Source organism: Galeopterus variegatus, unplaced genomic scaffold, assembly GCF_000696425.1.
Source record: "Galeopterus variegatus unplaced genomic scaffold, G_variegatus-3.0.2 Scaffold3855, whole genome shotgun sequence".
Lineage (NCBI taxonomy): Eukaryota > Metazoa > Chordata > Mammalia > Dermoptera > Cynocephalidae > Galeopterus > Galeopterus variegatus.
The window spans coordinates 18,055-42,898 of NW_007729966.1; the positions used below are offsets into that span (position 1 = coordinate 18,055).

The 24,844-nt window shown below is 35.3% G+C and overlaps 1 protein-coding gene across 1 annotated transcript in view; it reads left to right on the forward strand.

Annotated features, from left to right (window-relative positions):
• The first annotated feature begins 8,180 nt into the window (after positions 1 to 8,180).
• AADAC (arylacetamide deacetylase) overlaps positions 8,181 to 24,844 on the forward strand; it is an 18,460-nt gene continuing 1,796 nt past the window's right edge. Inside the window, exons 1-4 of the mRNA XM_008586163.1 lie at positions 8,181 to 8,318; positions 13,045 to 13,267; positions 22,855 to 22,924; positions 23,986 to 24,157. Of these exons, the coding sequence (XP_008584385.1) occupies positions 8,181 to 8,318; positions 13,045 to 13,267; positions 22,855 to 22,924; positions 23,986 to 24,157 (603 nt within the window). The remainder of the gene's footprint in view (positions 8,319 to 13,044; positions 13,268 to 22,854; positions 22,925 to 23,985; positions 24,158 to 24,844) is intronic.

Here is a 24,844-nt window from a genome sequence, read left to right on the forward strand (position 1 = left end):
CAATCTAGAAAATACAGCTAAATCTGTTGTATTGAGAAGAAATTTTAGAATCACATATACCTTTAACAATATGTGGGGAAAAAAAGATAACTCTGCACTCCAGATGTTAGGAAAAAAAATTCCATAAACCCATGGAAAGCAAAAAGAACTATTAAATTTAAAATATTAATAAATAAACAAAATTGGCAGAAATTGGTGGGTTTTTCAGTGAGTATCGTGTGAATAAACCACTTGGTATTCTAATTAACAAGAGAAATATGCCAAACAGGAAATCATAAATGAAAAAACACAGACATAAATTCATGGATTGTTTCACTTAACAATGAAAATTAACTTTTAAAACTGGAAAATAGATATTTTTAACAAAATAAACATGAATCTAAAATATATTTTCTATCTAAAAAGATATATTATCATTTACAAAAAAACCCCCAATTTTGACAATAATCAAGGTACCACCTTTCCCATCACAAAATGCACTGTTCCTGATAGTCTACAGGAGAAAAATCAACAGCCTTCCAACAAAGGAAACCCCAGGACCAGATGGCTTTACTGCTGAATGCTACCATATATTCAAAGAACTAATGGCAATTCTTCTCAAACTCTTCCAAAAGTCTGAAGAGGAGGGACTACTTTCAAACTCATTCTATGAGGCCAGCATTACCCTCATACCAAAACTAGAAAAAGACACAATAAATTAAAACTACAGACCAATAATCCTAATGAACACAGACAAGAAGATCCTCAACAAAATACTAGCAACAGAATCTAGAAGTACATTAAAAAACTCATACACCATGATGAAGTGGGACTCATTTCATGGATGCAAGCATTGTTCAACATACACAAATCTGCAAATGCAATACATAGCATCGACAGAATGAAGGAAAAAAACCATATGATAATTTCAACAGATGCAGAAAAAGTATCTGATAAAAATCCAACACCGTCTCATGATAAAAGCACTCAACAAATTAGGTCTACAAGGGATATACCTCAATACAATAAAGGCCATATATGACAAACCCACAACTAATATCATACTGAATCATACTGAATAGACAAAAATTGAAGACTTTTACTGTAAGATCTGAAAAAAGACAAGGAGGGCCACTTTCCCCATTCTTTTTCTACACAGTAATAGAAGTTCTAACCTGTGCAATTAGAGAACAGAAAATAATAAAAGGCATTCAAATTGGAAAGGAGGAAGTCAAACTATCCATATTTGCAAATGACATGATCCTATACACAGAAAAGTCTAACAACTCTACCAAAAAATAACTGGAACTAATAATGAATTCAGTAAAGTGGCAGAGTACAAAATCAACACACAAAAATCAATATCTTTCTTATACACTGACAATGAAATAGCCAAAAAAAATCAATCAAGAAAGTAATCCCATTCGCTATAGCTAACAAAGTAAAAGAAATGCCTAGGGGTAAATTTAACAAAAGAGGTGAGAAGACCTCTACAAAGAAAACTATAAAACATTGATGGGAAAAGTTAAGTAGGACACAGATAAATGAAAAGATCCATGTTCCTGTGTTGGAAGAATTAACATCATCAAAATGTCCATATCACCAAAAGAAATCTACACATTCAATGCAGTTGCTATCAAACTACCAATGATATTCTTCACAAAAATAAAAAAAAAATCTTAAAATTTGTATAGAACCACAAAAGGCCCCATACAGTAAAAGCAATCTTGAACAAAAAGAACCAAGTTGGAAGCATCAAATTTCCTGATTTCAAAGTATATATAAAGCTATAGTAACCAAAACATCACAAAAACAAATTGACCAATGGAATACAATAGAAAACTCAAAAATAAACCTATGCACTTACAGCCAACTGATTTTCAGCAAAGGTGCCAAAAACATACAATGGGGAAAGGACAGACTCTTTAACAAATGGTGCTGGGAAAACTGGGTATCCACACAGAGAAGATTGAAATTGGACCCCTATTTCTCACCATATACAAAAATCAACTCAAACTGGATCAAAGACCTAAATGCAAAACTATGAAACTACTAGAAGAAAACATAAAGGAAACCCTACACATAATGGGAGTGTGCAGTGCTTTTTTAAGCAAGACTACAAGCACAGGCAACTAAAGTAAAAATACATAAATGGGACTACATCAAACTAAAAAGCTTCTGCAGAGCAAGGGACACTGTCAAAAAAGTGAAGAGAAAACCCATAGAATGGGAGAAAGTGTTTGCAGCTACACATCATACAAGGAGCTAATATTCAGAAGATTTAAGAAGGAACTTACATGACTCAACAGCAAAAAACCCCAAATAACCGAATTACAAAAAAGGGCAAAGGACCTAAACAGACATTTCTCAAATTAAGACGTACAAATGGCCAACAGGAACATGAAAAAATGCTCAACATCACTAATCATCAGGGAAATACAAGTTAAAACCACAATGAGATATCATCTCACTCCGGATAGAATTGGTATAATCAACAAGACAAAAAATAACAAATGCTGGCGAGGATGCAAAGAAAAAGGAACCTCCTACATTTCTGATGGGAATGTAAATTGGTACAGCCACTNAATTTAACAAAAGAGGTGAGAAGACCTCTACAAAGAAAACTATAAAACATTGATGGGAAAAATTAAGTAGGACACAGATAAATGAAAAGATCCATGTTCCTGTGTTGGAAGAATTAACATCATCAAAATGTCCATATCACCAAAAGAAATCTACACATTCAATGCAGTTGCTATCAAACTACCAATGATATTCTTCACAAAAATAAAAAAAAAATCTTAAAATTTGTATAGAACCACAAAAGGCCCCATACAGTAAAAGCAATCTTGAACAAAAAGAACCAAGTTGGAAGCATCAAATTTCCTGATTTCAAAGTATATATAAAGCTATAGTAACCAAAACATCACAAAAACAAATTGACCAATGGAATACAATAGAAAACTCAAAAATAAACCTATGCACTTACAGCCAACTGATTTTCAGCAAAGGTGCCAAAAACATACAATGGGGAAAGGACAGACTCTTTAACAAATGGTGCTGGGAAAACTGGGTATCCACACAGAGAAGATTGAAATTGGACCCCTATTTCTCACCATATACAAAAATCAACTCAAACTGGATCAAAGACCTAAATGCAAAACTATGAAACTACTAGAAGAAAACATAAAGGAAACCCTACACATAATGGGAGTGTGCAGTGCTTTTTTAAGCAAGACTACAAGCACAGGCAACTAAAGTAAAAATACATAAATGGGACTACATCAAACTAAAAAGCTTCTGCAGAGCAAGGGACACTGTCAAAAAAGTGAAGAGAAAACCCATAGAATGGGAGAAAGTGTTTGCAGCTACACATCATACAAGGAGCTAATATTCAGAAGATTTAAGAAGGAACTTACATGACTCAACAGCAAAAAACCCCAAATAACCGAATTACAAAAAAGGGCAAAGGACCTAAACAGACATTTCTCAAATTAAGACGTACAAATGGCCAACAGGAACATGAAAAAATGCTCAACATCACTAATCATCAGGGAAATACAAGTTAAAACCACAATGAGATATCATCTCACTCCGGATAGAATTGGTATAATCAACAAGACAAAAAATAACAAATGCTGGCGGAAATACAAGTTAAAACCACAATGAGATATCATCTCACTCCGGATAGAATTGGTATAATCAAGACAAAAAATAACAAATGCTGGCAAGGATGCAAAGAAAAAGGAACCTCCTACATTTCTGATGGGAATGTAAATTGGTACAGCCACTGTGGAAAACAGTATGGAGATTCCTCAGAGAACTAAAAATAGAACTACTCTACCACCCAACTATCTCATTTCAGGCTATATATCCAAAGGAAATTGAATCGATACATGAAAAGGACTCCTCCAGTCCCATGTTCGTTGAAGCACTATTCACAATAGCCAAGAGATGGAATCAAGAGATGGTATATGTACACAATGGGATACTACGCAGCTATTAAGAAAAACCATATCTTATCATTTGCAGAAACATGGATGGAACTGGAAACCCACATGTCAAGTGAAGAAAGTCAGGCACAAAGGGCAAATACCACATAATATCACTGATATGTGGAATCGGAAAGAAAAAAAGTGGTTCCCATAGAGATAGTGAGTAGAACAATGGTTACCAGAGAAAAGGGGCAGTGGGGGAGACAGGAAATGTGGTGCACTCATGGGTACAAAACTGTGCTATCTACTTTGTACTTTGGTGGAAATATATCTGTGAGTGTGTGGGTGCATGGGTTAAGGTTCAGCCTGTTTTAATGCTCTCTTGAGTGGGGCATAGATGCTGACTCTTATCCTAAAACCTATTGCACATAGAATGCTTCTTAAGCCACAAAGTTTGCCATACTGAGGGAATTAGAAAGAAAGGTGAAGTCTTGGCACCCAGAGGTAGCAGCATGACATAGCTAAAAATCCTGACAGTGAGAGAGATGGTCCCCCAAATTTTTTTTGTGCTCCCTGACCTGCAGCCTTGAAGCCCAATCCATAAGAGAAACAGCCAATGTGAACATTTCTTAGTTCATTTTTCTTTCCTGCTTCTCATAACACAACCAGTGGCCCTTCGAGGGTGAGGTGCTGTTTTGCACTATTAGTAATTGCTTATTTTGAATAGCTGTATGTGCATGCAGTATGATTTATGTCAGTGTTAGCCTTGAGACTTTCTACAGCAATAATGATTGCTTTAGCTAAATCTCCTTTGGTCCTTCAAGAACTGATGAGAACCCACTTGATAAACAGATTGCTGGGAGTCCAGCTATTTTTCTTAGGAGGGGTGAGGAGACTCATGGGAGGAAAGGTCATACTTTCATAATGGTCTTCTCTCTCTTATGAGATCATTTGCAACATCCACAATGATAGTTCATGTTCATGAGCAGATTTCTGATTCTTTGGAAAGAAAGATGGTAATTTAGTTGAAAAGCTGGGGTGAATTTGGCAACTATCCCATACTCCGAAATCACAACCATCTTCTAAGCACTTCAGGAAAGCCTTAATTTGCTATTGGAAACATATTTAAATCTTAATACTTAATTGGGTCAAAGAAAATAAGATGGTAGACTTTAGTTATTATTTAAATTCTAAAAACATTTCCACGAACATTTTGGAAACTTATTCACAGCTATAAGACTGGAAGTCATACACATCTCCAGCCTGGGTGAAAGTTTGTTTAAATATAAATGAAACCGAATATCTGAAAAGAAGTCAAGAGTTCGGTTGAGTGAGCTCTTACGTCAGTATTTTTACATTGTTGTTGCATACGGTGCTCTGTTGTACCATTATTTTCATTTTCTCTTTTGTTCTCTAGTACAGATCCACGTAACGGGAAATGTCCTTTTTCTCACGAGTGCTTTCTTTCCTAACATACTTGCTCTGTGCACCATGCTCCTCTACACTCAGTGTTTGCTTACAGATAAGGAAGAAGACTTTTCCCATCAGCTCACTCTTAGAAGCCTGACTTGTTTGAATCCGACACGGTATGTATTATCCAAAAGGGTCAATATGATCAAAGTGGACAGTAAAAATAATAAAAATAAAATAAACAACTTTTTCTTATGTGTGAAAGCTGCACTCCTTTAATTGATAGAATTCCACTTAGAATGGCTGATTTATGCAAAGTTTTTTCTCTATTTTTAACAGATTATAAATCTATTAGCAGTCAAGGAAAGGAAGGGTTTTGGCTTCCATTGGTCATTATGCCTTTATACACTACACTTTCTGCACTGTACAGTCTTGGTCTTTCCTAGTCTACCACCCAATTTGCAGGAGCAGTTCTTGGAGTTCATGCGTTAAATTGCTACACTTCTACAGATGTTAGCTTAGCAGTTTAGGCAACATCCTGGCATAAATTTTTTTAGAATTGGGGAGTATTAAGTTAGTTCCCTCTCAGTATGAATTTTGACTATATCCCTTTCTCATTGTAATGGTAATAATATCATACACAGTGAAAACAATGGTAACTATTACATTACCATTTATTGAGGTCCTCCTAGATGCTAAGATGTATGCTTACTTCTTTACAGTCATTACTAGTTTAATCCAAACCACAATCCTATTTGATATGAATTAACGTGCCTTTACTATAAATGAAATGATTGCATCAAGAACAGTCTAAGAAACTTCCTTTTGATCATACAGCTAGTAATTATGGAAGTCAAATACTCACCCTTAAAATGGTAAACATAATATAGACTTCTTATAGTGTATTTTTTTAAACAATAAATAACTTTACTACACGTGCTATGATTGAACAGAAGAGGGCTTATTTAGCTCTCTGTATCTTGATATCTCTCAGAACGAATTGGACTAACCTCAAAGTAATGAATGCAAGATTGTCTCTGCTGGAACCCCAGCTGATGTCTGCTGATTCTAGCATTCTTTCTTCATGTTGTTTTTGAATTTATTCTTCCTCCTTGGGGTTCTGTAAACAAAATATAGAGACTGGTTAGACAGTATTCAGGAGGGAACCCAGTTTAGACAAAGTCGTCAAGCAGACACCTGCTCAAAACTACAATATTTTGTAATATTTTGAAGAGAAATTTATGTCTGACATCATCTACCTATCTCTATAGTGTACATGTAGCTAGCTAGCTATCTAGCTAGATATATAGATATATACACACACACACACACACACACACACACACACACACACACACACACACACACACGGAGATTCATGAGGAAGTTTCTCTTGTGGAGTAAGCCTGGGAAGGAAATGGCAGCTGCTATAGAAGACAGAAAGGGTGACAGAAGTCCATTTGGACCCTTTTCCTCTAGCTCTCCTGTGAAATAAAACCTAATATATAAGAGAAAAAGGCACCAAAATAATTGCCCTTTGTGCACTGGTGAAAAATCTTGCAGCTGGGAGAAGGGAACAAAAAAGCATCAACAACAACAAAAACCTTCTACACCATGAGAAGGAGCAGAATTTGAAATTGAGAATATTGCATATGGGGAAAATAATCTTAAAAACGAAGTATAATTTTCATGTATCTATTTTTATCTGAGAAAGAATTACTTTTGAATAAGATTATGATTATAGCTCACAATTTCTCATTACTTTTATTACTGAAAACTAGCTGACTCCACATAGTACAGATGGGTCCAAATTTCTATACACAATTGGCTTATGCAAGCTACATTAATCATTAGTCAAGAAGAAAGTTTTAGTTAGGGTCAGGTCAGGGTTAATGGGTTACTTAAAGATCATGGTCCTTTAAGAGCATTAGTATTAGAAGAAACACAGCATTAAGTTTTGATTATCTTCTGGACAAATGCTGCTGTAAGTTGAAATTTTTACTTTTATGCCATTCACCCTTCATGCAGGAATTCTGTTGACAACACACAAAAAAGTGATTATCCAAATTCTTTGTCTCATTTTTCTTGAAAGTAGAACAGTGGAGAAAAGAATTAATTTTACATTAAAGTCAGCAGAATAAGCTTAAGGACTCACCTTGGACTCCTTCATTTCTTATTAGGTGCAGTTATTCAACAGCACATCAATTGAGATTATATATTAACCAAGACAGAAATTGAAAGAGGAAAAGTCATATGTTAAGCTGAGAAATTCACTTTAAAAATGTACGTATGAAGTCTACTTCAGTGGTTATTATTTTACAGGTTCCTTTGTCTTTCTCCAGTCTACCAAACAATCAATCTTTCTAAGACATGACTCCAAGTTACCTTTGCAACAAAGTTTTCCATTACTCACTGCAAACCACTAAAATCAGCATACGCCTCTTAAGATATTCAATTGCACATGATTATTTGGCTTTTGTTAAAGATATAATAACGATAAAGATATATTTTGTGAATCGCTTTGCACTCCTCTCCCCTAGGGAGGAAGTGCTTCTACTATAGTTTTCAGAATCTCTGAGAGTTAACATGCTCTTCTTCAAGCTGGTGGCCCACAAATCATTCTCAGTGACTGAAGGTAAATAATGCTGGCAGTTCTGATGTATACAGTACTTGCTGGACCTTGTTTCTTGTCAGCAACACTTGATACTTACAACATGACAACCTGTTTTGCAAATAAGGAGATTCTGGGCAGAGAAGTTAGATAATAGTTCTGGTGTGGCTTGCGCAAGGTCAGTAATTTCAGGCATTGCAATAAACTGTAATGCTGTCTTGCCAAAGAAACAGAAGAGGCACAACATGGGGAAAATTTATTTTTACTTTCTGATACTGGGAGTCCTCATAGCATATTATATTTATACACCCCTCCCAGATAATATTGAGGAACCATGGAAAATAATGCTGTTCAATGCTCTTATGAAAACATCATCATATCTGGTAAGTGAAAAATTTTATTGATCCCAAGAGGTAAGTTTTCCATGACTCTGTTTTTATTTTATAAGTTTTGTATGTCTTCAGTGTCCTATTGTCAAATTTTGCTGGATTCTTTATTATATCTCTGAATGGTCCTAAAACACACAACTAACAAGATGAGACACAAGGAGATATTCAGGTTGTATTTCTAAAATGATCCATTCCAGTAGCTGTAAAGTCATAAAAATTATGTGACATTTTTTTCAAAAGTCTTTTACTTACCTGTGATTTTAAATTTTTATACAAAACTCAGAAGTTATTTGTGTGAGCTCCTCTGTAGTCAACTATGACATTTAAGCATTAATATTGGCTTTCAGGTATATACTACAGACATGTAAGTTCTTTTTTTTTTTTTTTTTCCCCTTTTGTCTTTTTTCGTGACCGGCAACGGATCGCAACCCTCAGTGTCGCGCCTGTACCGGACTGGGACCGGCAACAGGATCGCAACCCTCGGTGTTGTGCCCGCACCTCGCTCAGCCAGTGAGCGGCTGGTCTGTATGTGGGATCCGAACCCTCGGCGGGAGCGCCCCCGTGCTCCCAAGCGGCGCACTGTAGCAGTGCGCCACCGGGCTGGGCCGACATGTAAGTTCTTATGAAAATATGCTGTAGATTAGCTGACTGGAAGGCGCCCAGTAAAAACCATGAGAGGTGTGGTTGGTAACAATGGAAGAATGCCTCTCTATTATAACTAATTCATTGGCAACCTGACCCAGCTAATCTCTAATTCTCACTACAAAATTAATATCCCATATATCCCATCTGTCTCTGTCTTTCTGTCTCCTTGTCTCTTTCGTCATTCTGTCACTCTGTCTCTGTCTGTCTCTTTGTCTCTGTCTCTCTCTCTCTGTATGATAACTTTTAACTGTAACCAGCAGGGATAGGTTGGTGGTAGAGATTAGCAATTGCTAGATTTCTTACAGGAAGAGATCTTTGTTCTTAATATTCACATTTCCAGGAATAGGGATCTCGCTACCTTCTTATGTAACCCCCTCTATGTTTTCAAAATAATCTTAAGCAAATTTTATTTTTTAAATAGTAATACATTTATATACTTCAAAAATCAAAACATTATAACGTCTTGATCCCATTCCTAACTTTATTCATCCTATTTCCAACCCAGTCCTGTTAGATCACCAGTTTTATAGTGTGTTGTGATCCATCCTGGGGATTCTTTATACAAGTAATACCAATAATAAGTACAAGTAATTAAAATACATATTCTTATTCCCCATTATTTCTTACGTAATGGACAGGATCACACGCATGCTCTTGTGGTCTTTACATTTTTCATTTAACTGTATATCCTATGAATGTTTCCACATCATGTATAAATCCTTCTCATTCCTTTACGTAGCCGCATAGGAGTCAATGTGTGTACAAAACATAGTTCATTTAATCGAGCCTATTTAGGTGTAAACTTTTGTTCTTTCTAGTGTTTTGTTATTACAAACAGTAAAATCATATTACATGAATGACATACTTCCTTTGGAAGTTGGGTTTTGTTTATAATAAATACATAAATTGGGATTGTTGAACCAATCGTAATTTTGCTAATTTTTGCAAAATTGCCCTTTAACAATTTCCATTCTTAAAAGCAAAGCATGAGAATATCTGTGTCCTGTCAGCTTCTCAACAAAGTGTGTTATGATTTTTCTGGATTTTTTCCCAATAAAAATGAGAAATTTTATCTTAATTTAACTTTATTTTATTTATCTCTTATTAAGAGTAAGTTTTAGAATCCTTTATATTTAGGAACCATTAGCATTTGCTTTTGTTTGAACTATCTGAAAACTCCTTTGTCCAATTTTCAATTGGGTTTTATTCTTTTTAATTTCTTTCTACACTAGAGAAATGCAAATTTTGTTCCCAGTTTGTCTTTGGTATTTATTACAATAAATTGGCCATGATGAAGTTTTTTTGTACTATTCTTTATTTTAAATATCCTAATTTCTCAATCTTTTAAGTTATGTCTTCTAGAACTTGATTTATAGTTTAAAAAGCTCTTCTCCATTCTAAGAATATGGGAGAATTCACCTATGGTCTCAGTACCTTCATGGCTTCCTTTTTACATTTAAATCTTTTTTCCAATTGGAATTTATGTTAATAAATATTAGTGGGAAGTATAAATTGAATTCTACTTTTATTCAACTTGCCATCTTAGTACCATTTCTTGGAAAGTCCCTAGTGATTTAAGATCAGTATAAAATGTTTATGCAACTCAAGCATCTAAGAAGGAGCTGCAAGAAAATGCTTCCTACATTACCTATGAGAATATGTTGGATAAAGACAGGCATGGTGAGTAGCACAATGCTCTAAGAAAAGGGTGGAGTGGTGGTGCTTTCAGTATAAAGGTGCCAATTTCCCTTAAATGAACAACAGGTGGCCAAAAATGAGAGCGAAAATGGAAATTTGCAGGACCATAATCAAGAACACTAGAAACTATCACAGAAGCCTACAATGAACCAGAATTCTGGATTTTTTTTCTCATATTTGAAAAGTTTCACTTGCGTTGAAAAGATCATTCACCCAGTCAGGGAAGGTCAATGACTTTCAAACCTTCAGCTGTAATAAAGTTCCCAAAATCGTTCAGAGAAATTCTTTTAGATTTTGAATAGTAACCAAAATCTAGATTTTGTGTGATGCTAATAGGCACTGATGATTAATTATGTTTCCAGTAGCAAATCAACACTTTTCTCAAGAGCTTGAAAAATTGCTTGAGTTTGGATTTATACAATTCTTGCTAAATTCATCTGAGTTCCTCAGTAGATATCCTCCTTTCCTTCTAAGAATCCTGGAATCTACTCACAAACTTAGAACATCAGGTTTTGGGTATAAGTGATATTATGGACACTGAATAGTTCTAATTAAATAGAAAGGCAAAAAATTTGTAGGGTCCCATCTGGGTAAAATAGCCTGATCTATAAAAGCATAATTTATGAAATGCATTGTTACTGGATATTGAGGAACAAAGAGGCCACCAAATAAACCTACTTTTATTGCTGCAGAAAAACCCTAAACCTGCTAAATCAGGACTAAACTTGCTGTAAGTCAATGCAGCACGTCACTACAGCAATTCATATTTAGACGAGTTATTACTATAAAACTGCAGCACTTCTCATTCACTGGGCCACCAGTATGTGAAAGAAAGCACAAGAGAGCTGTGGGCTGGGAAGGGACCAATTTGTCTTCTAACTTCATGACAGGATACTAAAGCTATTCGTCAGAGAGCTCTTAGACTCTGCCCAAGAAGCTCAGAAAACAGAAACTTTCTTTTCCACAATTCATCCTTCAAACTGAGTTCCACTGCTGCTATTGTGTGCCAAGTCTGAGAATGCTTGTGCAAAGCTAAGGAAATATCAGATGTCTTCACCTTTGTAACTGCCAGCTCTGATGTATAGTTTTATAGGTGCTCTGATGTTCGTGATACGGACTTAGCATATTTGTTCCGTTAGGAAAACATAATAGCATAGCCCCTGACCTGTGCACCCATATTATCCAATGTGTGTACCAGACTTGGCTATGTAATTTGTGGAGCCCAGTGTTCCATAAAAATTCTGGGAGCTTTGTTCAAAAGGCAGAGGGGAAATGCAGTTAAAGATATTAACGCATAAAGCCTTTTCCTTTAAAAACATTTTATTACTATATGATCAACGTTTTTAGATTCCACATATGAATATGATTGTGTGGTATTTGACTTGTTATGCCTGGCTTATTTTACTTAATGTAATGTCCTCCTGATTCATTCATGTTTTTGCAAATGACAGGATTTCCTTCTTTTTCATGGCTAAATGGTGTTCCATTATGTAAATATACCACATATTTTTTAGCCATTCACCAGCTGATAAACACTTAGGTTGATTCAGGAGGGAGGTATGTGGAACCAGTGGATATGAAGGGCTGACTGTACTAATATTTTTTACTTATATGTATTGCAAGTATCATTATCCATATTGTGGCTTATCTTTTCGATCACTTTATGGGATAGTTTGACTAAAATAAATACTTAATCTTAGCTGAGCTAAATTTATCAATGTTTCTTTTATGGTTTCCAATGGTTTTTGCTTTTTTCTTAATGTATGTATATTTTTAATTCTTCTTAAGAATTCTTTCCTCCCACTTACCCTCTTGAACCGTGGAAGTATAGGAATAGCAAAGAACCTTCACTTCTCTATCACATTATTGTTTTTCCCCAGAATAAGCTCATTTAATCCATCTAGAAGGCCTTATGCTCAGTTGATTGTCCAAACTCTACTTTCACTTCAAGTTTCAGTTCAACTCCAAGTTAAAAACTCTTTTTCTTTCCCTATGTCTTTACAATTATCCCAAAGAACTTTGTCCATATATATGGTTAAGATATTATTTTGTAATTTATGTCTCTCATTTGGCTCTGAGTTTTTTGAGGCTGAGGATTTGCCTAGCTCATTTGGTGTTCACAGGATTTAGCACAGAATCGTAGACCCATAATGGTATTCCTATTGACTAATGTGTAAATGTGGACTGGTTTCACTTAGGGTGATTCTCAGGATTACAGCATCTGAACTTCTATATCTTCTGGTGGTATCATTGCCAATTTGTCTAAGTGAATGTACTTCAAAGCCATTTGAGTCATATCAAATATTAATGTGCACTTCTTTGTTCAGAAACTGTTTTGACACTTAGAATATATGTATGTATATGTGTTTTATTTTAGGCTCTGTTTGCTGAGATCTTGGGAATAAATCACTTTATGGAATCTATTGTATTCCTTTCAAGTTTTCTAGAGGTTCCACCAACATCAGATGAAAATGTAACTGTGAGAGATACAACATTTAACAACATTCCTGTCCGGATATATGTGCCCAAAAGGAAGCCAGAATCATTACGAAGGGGCTTATTCTACATCCATGGTGGTGGCTGGTGTTTGAATAGCAACGGTAAGTGTGACATGCTGGAAAATTCACTTTCTATAATACAATTTTGACATTACTTTGACTACTCACACATCATGATGTACAAATTAAATATCATGCTCCTCCTTTTGAAATTCATTTCATTAAAACAACATGAATTAATAGAGTTTTTGAAATTTCAGTCTAAATAAAAGTTTACTAACAGTTGGAATTTAAATTATTTTGTTACATAAATTCTAAGAATTTCTGACCCTACCACTCACCAATAGAACTTATAAATTTTATGGGATGAAAACCAAACTCTCTGGCAAATAGAACAGTCTCTTTATATTTTGAACTTGCCAACATACTGCTGGACATGTTTTATTTTTCCTTCAAGACTCAAATAAATATTTCTTTTTTCCAAATATGCTTTACTAATGTCCCCATCAGATAGAGGTAGAAAAACTTTGACTTTCCATTTATTAAAATTAAGTATTGAAGCATAGTCTGCTTTCTTCAAATTGTCCTCTGCTTGACTTCATAGGACAATGGGTTGTCTTTTCCTTTTTATTTTTTCTCTAACAATATTTTTATCCCTTTCCAAGATCAAAATGCACTCCAGAAAAATATCTCAGTTTCCATGTTTAAATAATAAGACATTTAGTATCTTTCTGTCATGTGGGATACCGCAATGAACAGGACAGTAGATTAAAAACAGAAAGACTCTGTTCAAGGCTCCTGGTCTAAGGTACTAGGAGCGTGGGCTAGATAGGGAAGGGCGGGCACCTTTGCTCTGCTGGCTGTGTGCCCCCTAGTGAAGAAGGCAGCAAGAGGAAGGCCAGACAGTCCTTTTAAGTGTGGGGCTCAGGGAAGAGGCCCCAGAGGCCTGGATCTAAGAGAAGTTCTGATTGCCAGTGTAATAGGTTGAGTGACTTAGCCAGTGTTGCCATGAAGCTATTTTCAAATGTTGTAGGAAGAGAATATCATCTAGGTGACTAAGAATGGTCAGAGATATAAGGGAAGCCAAGAGAAAACAGAACATCAAGGAAAAGGATGGAGTTAGTAGTCCCAAGTGCTAAAGGATACTGAGATATTAAGAGAAGGAAATATCTCATGGACCTGGACATTTTTATTGATTGTGTGAGGGCAGACATTATAGAATGGTAGGATGCTAAATCAGTTACGGCATTTGAATAGTGAAGAAGAGAAGAGGAAATGAAGCAGTGGCTGTAATCGTGAACGATTCCCTTTATTGGAAGGGAAAATAAGGAATCAGATAAAAAGGAAATGCAGACATGGTAGAGGGTGCTGTATTTTTATATTTCACTGTGGGAATGGCATAACTACATTCATGAACTGTATAAAAAAAACGAACGAGTAAATAGCAACATGTTGAAGAAATGAGCACGATGACAGGGCAGCAGTAGTAGGGAACGGGAGTCAGATTGGAGGGCAAAGGACTGCCACACATGAGGGACGAGTCTTGATGTGAGAGGGAAGCAACAGAAGCCTGCGGTGGAGACATTGTTGGCAACTGGGTGTAAACAGTAATCCAGGGAGCGCTGCCTGATGACGCTTATGGATAAGAGGCGTCATCAGCTGCTGCTGACGAAGTCATGTTTCTAACTGTTTCTTACCTGTTTGTCTTTTGTTTATTTTTGTTTTTAATATTGTAGTTTATTATTATTATTATTATTAGCATATTCATTATTACTTGCTTATTTATTTCACTTAACATAATTTTCTCCAGACTCATCCACATTGCTGCAAATGGCAGAATTTCATTCTTTCTAATGGCTCAGTAGTATTACACTGTATATATGTCCCATATTTTCTTTTTTTAATGCAAATATTTTTTATTAGTTATGAATATTCATGAAATACAAAGCTGATTGTCACTACTCGTGCCCAAGATGTGAAGGCCAGATCCATACTGGCAGCATACCCACTACCCCAAATTGTGATTATACCAGTGTCCCCACCCAAATATCCCTCCAATTTTCCCTGATCCCCCTCTCCATCCCATTTCCCCACTCCACTTTGTATCCCTAGGTATGTTCTCTTCCTCTGCAAGTCCAACACACCACTGTGATTTTTCTTTCCTTCCTTCTTTCTCTCTTAGCTCCCACTTGTGAGTGAGGACATACCATATTTATCCCTCTGTGCTTTGCTTATTTCACTCAACATAAGTTTCTCCAGGCTCATCCATGTTGTTGCAAATGGGAGATTTCATTCTTTTTTATGGCAGAGTAGTATTCCACGGTGTATATAGACCACATTGTCCTTATCCAATCATCCACTGATGGACATTTAGGTTGGTTCCATCTTGGCTATTGTAAACAGAACTGCGATGAACATGGGAGTGCAGGTATGGGAGTGCAGGTATCCCTTCAACATGATGATTTCCATTTCTTCGGGTATATACCTAGAGTGGGATTGCTGGATCGTATGGAAGATCTATCTGTAGTTGTTTGAGAAACCTCCATACTGTTTTCCATAGTGGTTGTACTAATTTACAGTCCAACCAACAGTGTAGGAGTGTTCCCTTCTCTCCACACTCTTGCCAGCATTTGTTATTCACCATCTTTTTGATTATAGCCAGTCTAACTGGGGTGAGGTGATATTTCAGTGTAGTTTTAATTTGCATTTCCCTGATGACTAGTGCTGTTGAGCATTTTTTCATGTACCTGATGGCAATTTGTATGTCTTCCTTTGGAAAATGTCTATTCAGCTCCTTTGCCCATTTTTTAATTGGGTTATTTGGTTTTTTATTGTGTAATTGCTTGAGTTCCTTGTATATTATGGATCTTAATTCCTTGCCAGATGCATAGTTAGCAAAAATTTTCTCCCACTCTGTAGGTTGTTGTTTCACTCCGTTGTTTCCTTTGCTGTGCAGAAGCTTTTGAGTTTGATATAGTCCCACTTATTTATTTTTTCTTTTGTCACCTGTGCATTTGGGCTCATGTTCATAAAGTCTATGCCCAGACCTAGTTACCAAAGTGTTTCACCTACATTTTCCCTTAGTAATTTTAAAGTTTCAGGTCTTACACTTAAGCCTTTAATCCATTTCGAGGTGATTTTAGTATATAGGTAGACATGCATGTCTAGTTTCAGGTCTTACACTTAAGCCTTTAATCCATTTCGAGGTGATTTTACTATATGGGTAGACATGCATGTCTAGTTTCATTTTTCTGTGTATGGATATCCAATTTCTCCAGCACCACTTATTGAAGAGGTTGTCTTTTCCCCAGTGAAGTTTTTTGTTGCCTTTGTCAAATATCAGATGGCTGTGTGTCTGCGGGAGGTGATTTCTGGGTTCTCTATTCTGTTCCACTGGTCCAAGTGTCTATTTTTATGTCAATACCATGCTGTTTGGGTTACTATAGCTTTACAGTATAATTTAATGTCAGGTAGTGTTATGCCTCCAGATTTTATTATTATTATTATTATTATTATTATTATTATTATTATTATTATTATTATTATTATTATTATTATTATTATTATTATTATTATTATTATTATTATTATTATTATTATTATTATTATTATTATTATTATTATTATTATTATTATTATTATTATTATTATTATTATTATTATTATTATTATTATTATTATTATTATTATTATTATTATTATTATTATTATTATTATTATTATTATTATTATTATTATTATTATTATTATTATTATTATTATTATTATTATTATTATTATTATTATTATTATTATTATTATTATTATTATTATTATTATTATTATTATTATTATTATTATTATTATTATTATTATTATTATTATTATTATTATTATTATTATTATTATTATTATTATTATTATTATTATTATTATTATTATTATTATTATTATTATTATTATTATTATTATTTTGCTCAGGATTGCTTTGGCTATTCAGGGTCTTTTGTTGTTCTATATGAATTTTAAGATTGTTTTTTCCACTTCTGTGAAGAATGTCATTGGTATTTTGATAGGGATTGCATTGAATCTTTAGATCACTTTGGGTAGTGTAGGCATTTTCACAATGTTAATTCTTCTACTCTAAGAGCATGGAATATGTTTCCATCTCTTTGTGTCCTCTTTAATTTCTTTCAGTAGTGGTTTGTAGTTCTCACTGTAGAGATCTTTCAGCTCCTTAGTTAAATCGATTCCTAAGTATTTTATTTTTTGTGACTGTTGTAAATGGGATTATTTCTTGATTTCTCCTTCTGTTAGCTCATTATTGGAGAATATAAATACAACTAATTTGGGTGCATTTTTTGTTTGTTTCCTGCAAGAATACTGAAATTATTAACCAGCTCTAGGAGTTTTTTGATAGTCTTTAGGTTTTTCTATGTATAGTATCCTTTCTTCTGCAAATAAGAACAGTTTGACTTCATCTTTTTCATTCTAGATGCCATTTATTCCTTTCTCTTGCCTGATTTCTCTGGCAAGTACATCTACTACTATGTTAAATGGAAATGGTGAGAGTGGGCATCCTTGTCTTGTTCCTGTTCTTAAGGGAAAAGCCTTCAGTTTTCCCCTTTCCGAATGACACTGTCAGTGGGCTTGTCATAGATGGCTTTTATTGTGTTGAGATACTTTCCTTCTGTACCTAATTTGGTGAGAATCATTATCATGAAGGGATGTTGAATTTTGTCAAATGCTTTTTCCACATCTATTGAGATAATCACATGGTTTTTGTCCTTGAGTTTGCTGATGTGATGTATCACGTTTACTGAATTTCATTATATTGAACCTTCCTAGCATCCCCAGGATGAATCCCACTTGATCATGATGTATAATTTATTTGATGTGTTGCTGTATTCAGATTGCTAATATTTTGTTGAGGATTTTTTCATATATGTTTATCAAGGTCATTGGCCTGTAATTTTCTTTTTTGTTGTGTCTTTATATGGTTTTGTTATCAGTTATGTTGACCTCATAAAGTGAGTTTGGGAGAATGGCTTCTCTTTCAATTTCTTGAAATAGTTTGAGGAGAATTGGTATTAGTTCCTCTTTAAATGTTTGAAAGAATTCAGCTGTAAAGCCATCTGGACCTGGGCTTTTTGTTGTTGTTGTTGGGAGACTGCTGATTACTGCTTCAATCTTATTGCTTGTTATTGGCTTGTTCAGGTTTTCTATTTCTTCTTGGTTCAGTCTGGGTAGTTTGTCTGTGTCCAGAAACTTACCCATATCATCCAGGTTTTCATACAGTTGTTCAAAATAATCTCTGATGATTCTTCATATTTCTGTGGTATTGGTTGTAATGTCTCCATTTTCATTTCGGATTTTTTTTATTTGGTTCTTCTCTCTTCTTCTTCTTCTTCTCTCTTTTTTTTTTTTTTTTTTTTTTTTTTTTGTTAACCTAGCTAATGGTTTGCCTATTTTATTTACCTTCTTGAAAAACCAACTTTTTGTTTCATTTATTTTTTCTATCATTCTTGGAGTCTCCATTTCATTTAGTTCTGCTCTGATCTTAATTATTTCTTTCCATCTGCTACCTTTAGGATTGGAATGTTGTTTTTCTAGTTCTTTGAGGTGTAGCATTAGGTCATTTATTGAAGTCATTCCATTCTTCTGATGGAAGTGTTTATTGTGATGTTTCCCTCTTAGTACTGCTTTTCCAATATCCCACAGGTTTTGTTATGATGTGTCTTTATTTTCATTAGTTTCAAGAAATTTTTTGATTTCCTGTTTAATTTCTTCTTGTGCCCATAGGTCATTCAGGAGCTTATTGTTTAGTTCCCAGGTATTTGTAGTTTCCAGAGTTTGGGTTGTTATTATTTTCTAGTTTTAGCCCACTGTGGTCTGAAAAGATACTTGGAATGATTTCAATTTTTTAAAATTTGCTGAGACTAGATTTGTGACCTAATGTGTGGTCTATCCTGGAGAATGTTCCATGTGCTGATGTGAAGAAAGTATATTCTTTAGTTGTTGGGTGAAATGTTCTGTATATATTTGCTAGGCCCAGTTGGCCTAAGGTGTAGATTAAATCCTGTGTCTCTTTGTTGCCTGAAAAGTCTGTCCCATACTGAGAAAGGGGTATTCATGTCACCCACTATTAAGGTATTAGGGCCTATTTCATTCTTTAGGTCTAAAAGTGTTTGCTTTATATCTCTGGGTACCCCAGTATTGGATGCATACATGTTTATGATCGTTATGTCTTCTAGCTGGATAGATCCCTTTATCATTATATAGTGGCCTTCGTTGTCTCTCTTTATGTTTCTTGGTTTAAAGTCTATTTTATCTGATATAAGAATAGCTACTCCTGCTCATTTTTAGTTTCCATTTGCATGGTATACCTTTATCTATCTTTTCACTTTTAGTCTATGTGTGTCTCTACAGGCAAGGTAGGCCTCTTGAAGACAGAATATACTTGGGTCTAGGTGTTTTTGTTTTTTTTTTTCCTTTTTGTCTTTTTTACTGGCCGGTAATGGGATCGCAACCCTCAGTGTTGCGCCCACGCCGCGCTCAGCCAGTGAGCGGGAACCGGTCACCACATGGGATCCGAACCCTCGGCGGGAGCGCCTCCCCGCTCCCAAGCGGCGCACTCTCCAGTGCACCACCGGGCCGGCCCTGGGTCTAGGTTTTTAATCCAATCAATCAGGGTGTGTCTTTTGAATGGGTAGTTTAATCCATTCACATTTAGGGTAGTTATTGACCAGTATTGTTTAGTTTCTGTCATTTAATTGTTTTTTGTTTAGATGATTTAAATATCTTTTGATCATTACTTCCCCTTTTATTTCTCTTCTTCAATGTTATTTGGAAATTTGAGGTGGCATGATTTAGCTTCTTTCTCTTTCTCACTGGCATTTTGTTTTAATGATGGGTTTTGCTCTTTCTTGTGTGTTTGTGAGAGTGATCGTCATTATTCAGATTCCAGATGAAGTACTCCCTTGAGAATTTCTTGCAGGGCTAGTTGTGTGGTGATGGACTCCAACAATTTTTGTTTGTCTGAGAAATACACTATTTCTCCCTCATTTCTGAAGGAAAGCCTTCCTGGTTTAAGAATTCTTGGCTGGCTATTTTTTCTTTTAGTATTTTGAATATATTATTCCACTTTCTTCTGGCCTGTAGGGTTTCAGTTGAGAAGTCTGCTGTTAGTCTGATGGGGGTTCCCTTATAGGTGACTTGACGCTTTTCTCTTGCTGCTTTTAGAATTCTCTCCTTGTCTTTGAGCTTTGCAAATTTGACTATAATGTGTCTTGGAGGGGATCCTTTTGGATTGAATCTGTTTGGAGACCTTTGAGCTTTCTGCATCTGAAAGTTGGCATCTCTCCCTTCACCTGGGAAATTTTCTGTTGTTACTTCTTTGAATAAGTTTTCAATACGTTTTCATTTCTCCTCCCCTCTGGAATACCCACAATTCAGATGTTAGAGTGCTTGAGGTTGTCTGCTATCTCTCTTAGATTTTCTTCATTAGTTTTAATTCTTTTATCCTTTTTTTTTTTTTTTGTCTGCCTGGGTTATTTGCATAAGACTATCTTTGAGATCTGAAATTCTTTCTTCTGCTTGCTCTAGCCTGCTGCTCAAGATATCTGCTGTGTTTTTTATTTCATTGAGTGAATCCTCATTTCTAGGAGTTCTGCTACACTCTTTTTTAAGGTATTAATCTCTTTGTAAATTTCCTCCTTCATATTCTGGATATTTTTTCTTGTTTCATTGCACTGTCTAATTGAGTCTTCTTTTATCTCTTTGAGTTTTCTTGAGATCATTGCTCAGAATTCCTTTTCAGACATTTCAATGGTTCCCTGTTCTATGGGGTCTGAAATTTGAGCATTACCATATTCCTTCAGTTTTGTCATATCTTCTTGTTTGTTTGTAGTTCTAGTATTTTTCATTGATGTTTGGTCATCTGGTAGAGGACTTGCTTCTTCTGTTACTCAGGTTGGCTTTGAGGATAAAGATTTATTCCTCTGTTTGCAGGCTCTACTGGTGACTCTTCTTATATCAATGTAGTCAAGTAAGCAGCAGGTTGCCTATAGAGTGGCCCTGGCTGCTACTGTGGTGGTGACCTGTCCTTGCAGTGACACTAGTTTTGGCAGTGGCTAAATTACACTACCTTGGCTCCTATTCCAGAATCCATGGCCGTAAACTGAGCCCCCAGTGCCACTCGGGTCTTGCCTCACATTGGCGCCTGCTGAGCCTGTGGGCACTTCCCTCCACCCTAGGTTTTAGACTGAGTCCCCGATGCCACACAGGTCTCTGCTCACCTGGGTGGCTGCTTTGGCTGTGGGTGCTTCCCTCCGGGATCTCCACATTTTCTTTATCCAGTCATCCATCAATGGACACTTAGGTTGGTTCCTAATATTTTGGTTATTGTAAATAGAGCTGCAAGGTATTTACTTGAACTGCAGGTATCCCTTTGACATAATGATTTCCGTTCCTTTGGATATATATTCAGTGTGGTACTGTCAAAAAATAGCACTCAGGGCCGGCCTGGTGGCGCACTGCGATAGTGTGCCGCTTGGGAAGTGTGGCGGCGCTCCCACCGAGGGTTTGGATCCCGCATACAGACCGGTTCCTGCTCGCTGGCTGAGTGAGGCGCGGGAGCGACGCCGAGGATTGCGATCCCATTGCCGGTCCCGGTCTGGTGCGGGGTCGACACTGAGGGTTGCGATCCGTTGCCGGACACGGAAAAAGACAAAAAAAAAAAAAAAAAAAAAATAGCGCTCAGATTAATGGAACAGAATAGAAAACCCAGGAATCAACCCACATATGTACAGCCAACTGATCTTTGACCAAGGCAGTAAAAACATACATTGGGGAAAAGACTGCCTCTTCAATAAATGGTGTTGGGAAAATTGGACATTCATATGTAGAGAAACGAAACTGAACATGTACCTCTCGCCATATACCAAAATCAACTCAAAATGGATTAAAGAATTAAATATAAGCTCTGAAACCACAAAATTACTAAAGGAAAATATAGGAGAAACACTCCAGGTAATCGGACTGGGCAGAGACTGTTTGTCTTTCACATGAGCCTCACCTACTCAAAACTCTACTCCTCAAGCTATTTTGTTAAAATTGTCCCTGTTTGAGTGCCACCCCCCCAAACACACACGCAAACACACACACACACTTCTCCTAGAAAACATGTACACAATCTTGCAGTCTGTAGTCTACTCAAATCCTTCCGTAAATTCTTTTTAGAACCTCCAGGCAGATTAACAAAGGAGCTCTCCTATATGCACCTTAATTAAGGCAGATTTTTAAAATTTCTGTTGTTGCCCTGTGTCTCTGTCCCCATCCTCATAGATGCAAGCTCCTTAAAATCAGAGAACATGTCTTTTAAATGCTTGCATTCCTACCCTCAAACTATATGCCAGTCACATAATAAGCAGCTAAACCAAGCTAGTTTGGAATAGCTGATGTGGAAATTTGGTGAATGGAAAAGACAGCTGATTATCAACAAGCGAAAGGATCACTGAGAACAGAATTCACATTCTACTAAGTTGTGGGTATGTGCATTGATTAACATGAACCTAGAGTTAGATTTTCTATTTTTTGCAGTATTTTAAGGTAAATGGAATAAATACAAAGTCATCATAGTAAACTTTATATTTAACAGTATGATTTTTTAATTCTTATTAATATTCCCATATTTTTTCCTTAAATTTCAGCTCTGTTTTCTTATGACCTTCTGTCAAGATGGACAGCGGACAGACTTGATGCAGTTGTCATATCAACCAAGTAAGGGCTGTGTTGGTTTCATTTTAGGCCAGATACCTTGCATGCTATTCACTCAACTATACTGAATATTTTATTATTTCAAAAATCAATCTGTGTCACTGATGACACAATATAAACAGAAATCTGATGTCACAGGTTATCCAGTCTAGCATCAGAGAGAAAAGACATACACATAATTCAAGAAGAAAAGAAGGCCAGAAAGCCAAAAAATTGTTCAAGTGAAATTGACCTCCAGGCTCACATAGACATTACTTCTATCCCTGTATTTCTATTCCCCATTAATTAACAGAATATTAGGGATGAAGGCTTTGGAGGCAGAGCACTGTAATAAAATACTGGCTCTGCAAATTGGAGGTGTGAGAACTTTTGAGAGATTTTTAACTTCTAATGATAATTTTCAAATTTAGCATTGATCCAAGGATTAAATGCTACAACATGTTTACAGTGCTTGGAATTAGTATTCTGTCAATGAAAGCAACTTTTCCCAAATTAACTATGGAAGTCAGACAGAACACATCTCACATTATATTCCAGAGCACACTTTAGGAAAAATTAAAAAGAGGGTTTGAATTTTCTATAGAGTATACTTCCTGCAAGAATGTACTTATATAAAACTAAAATAATGCAGAATTTATGGACTAATATGGCATATATTGGGCACATGTCAAGTTGAAATATTTTGATAAGATTGAAAAGTAATTCTGGAGATACAAGTACTAATAATAACTTACTGCTTTAAAAAATGTAGCAATTACCAAAAAAAAGAAATCATTCTGGAAGAATTTTAGCTAGAAAAGATAGCAGCTAGGAAGTTTTCTCTCAAGACTGAAACACATTTAGCATTTAGCATTTAATTTTGTTTAGAAAAATGACAACGTTTAATAATTCCTAGCCAGATTTCATGATTAGGAAAAATATATCTTCCAATTAAAAGAAAAATATTTAAATATCATGTTGGTAAAACTATTTTATCTTTGATTTTGGATTGGTAGTAGTACATGCCTTGTTTTGGTACATGAGTAAAAATGACTAATTTAGAAAACATCGTTTTCTACCTACAGCTACAGACTAGCTCCAAAGTATCATTTTCCAGTTCAATTTGAAGATGTATACACTGCATTAAAATGGTTTTTACACCCCAAATTTCTTGAAGGTTATGGTGTAGATCCTGGGAGAGTTGGCATTTCTGGAGACAGTGCTGGAGGGAATTTAGCTGCAGTAGTTACTCAGCAGGTAAGGTCCTTAGTATTTTTATTTCTTATGTTTTCTTTTATCTTACATTTAATAATACTCATATATGATTCATACATTTTAAATTAGAAATATAATAAATATCAATTTTTTTTACTTATGTAAAAAAACATTAAGAACTTCATAATTTAATGCTTTTTTATATAAAATGCTGATACAGGTTTCTATATACTATGATGGCCTTTTGAATGAAGAGAATCAGTAAATGTTAGCAACTACCACAATTAGAATATTATATATATTGGAATAATGTAAACTCACATTCAGAATAATGTGTGTGTGTGTGTATATATATATATATACACACACACATGTTATACACACACATAATATGTGTATGTATGCTTACCAGAAGCAAATATAGTTCATCACTAGGAGATAACAGCATGATTCTAGGATTCAAGTTATTCCTAAAAATAATTTTTATTACAATCACTAACTGAGAGTTGAAGATAACCAGGTAGACAGAGAGGGAAACAAGAACTAGGTAACAAGAAAAAAAATATCACCCAGATTCAAATACTGTTAGCATTTTAAAAATATTTTAATAGTATGCTTAATATAAATAAAAATATGTTTTACAACTTGAAAATATGTTCATGGAATGAGAAACTATACAAAGTGAGGGCTGACCCATTAGCTCATTTGGTTAGAGCTCAGTGCTGATGA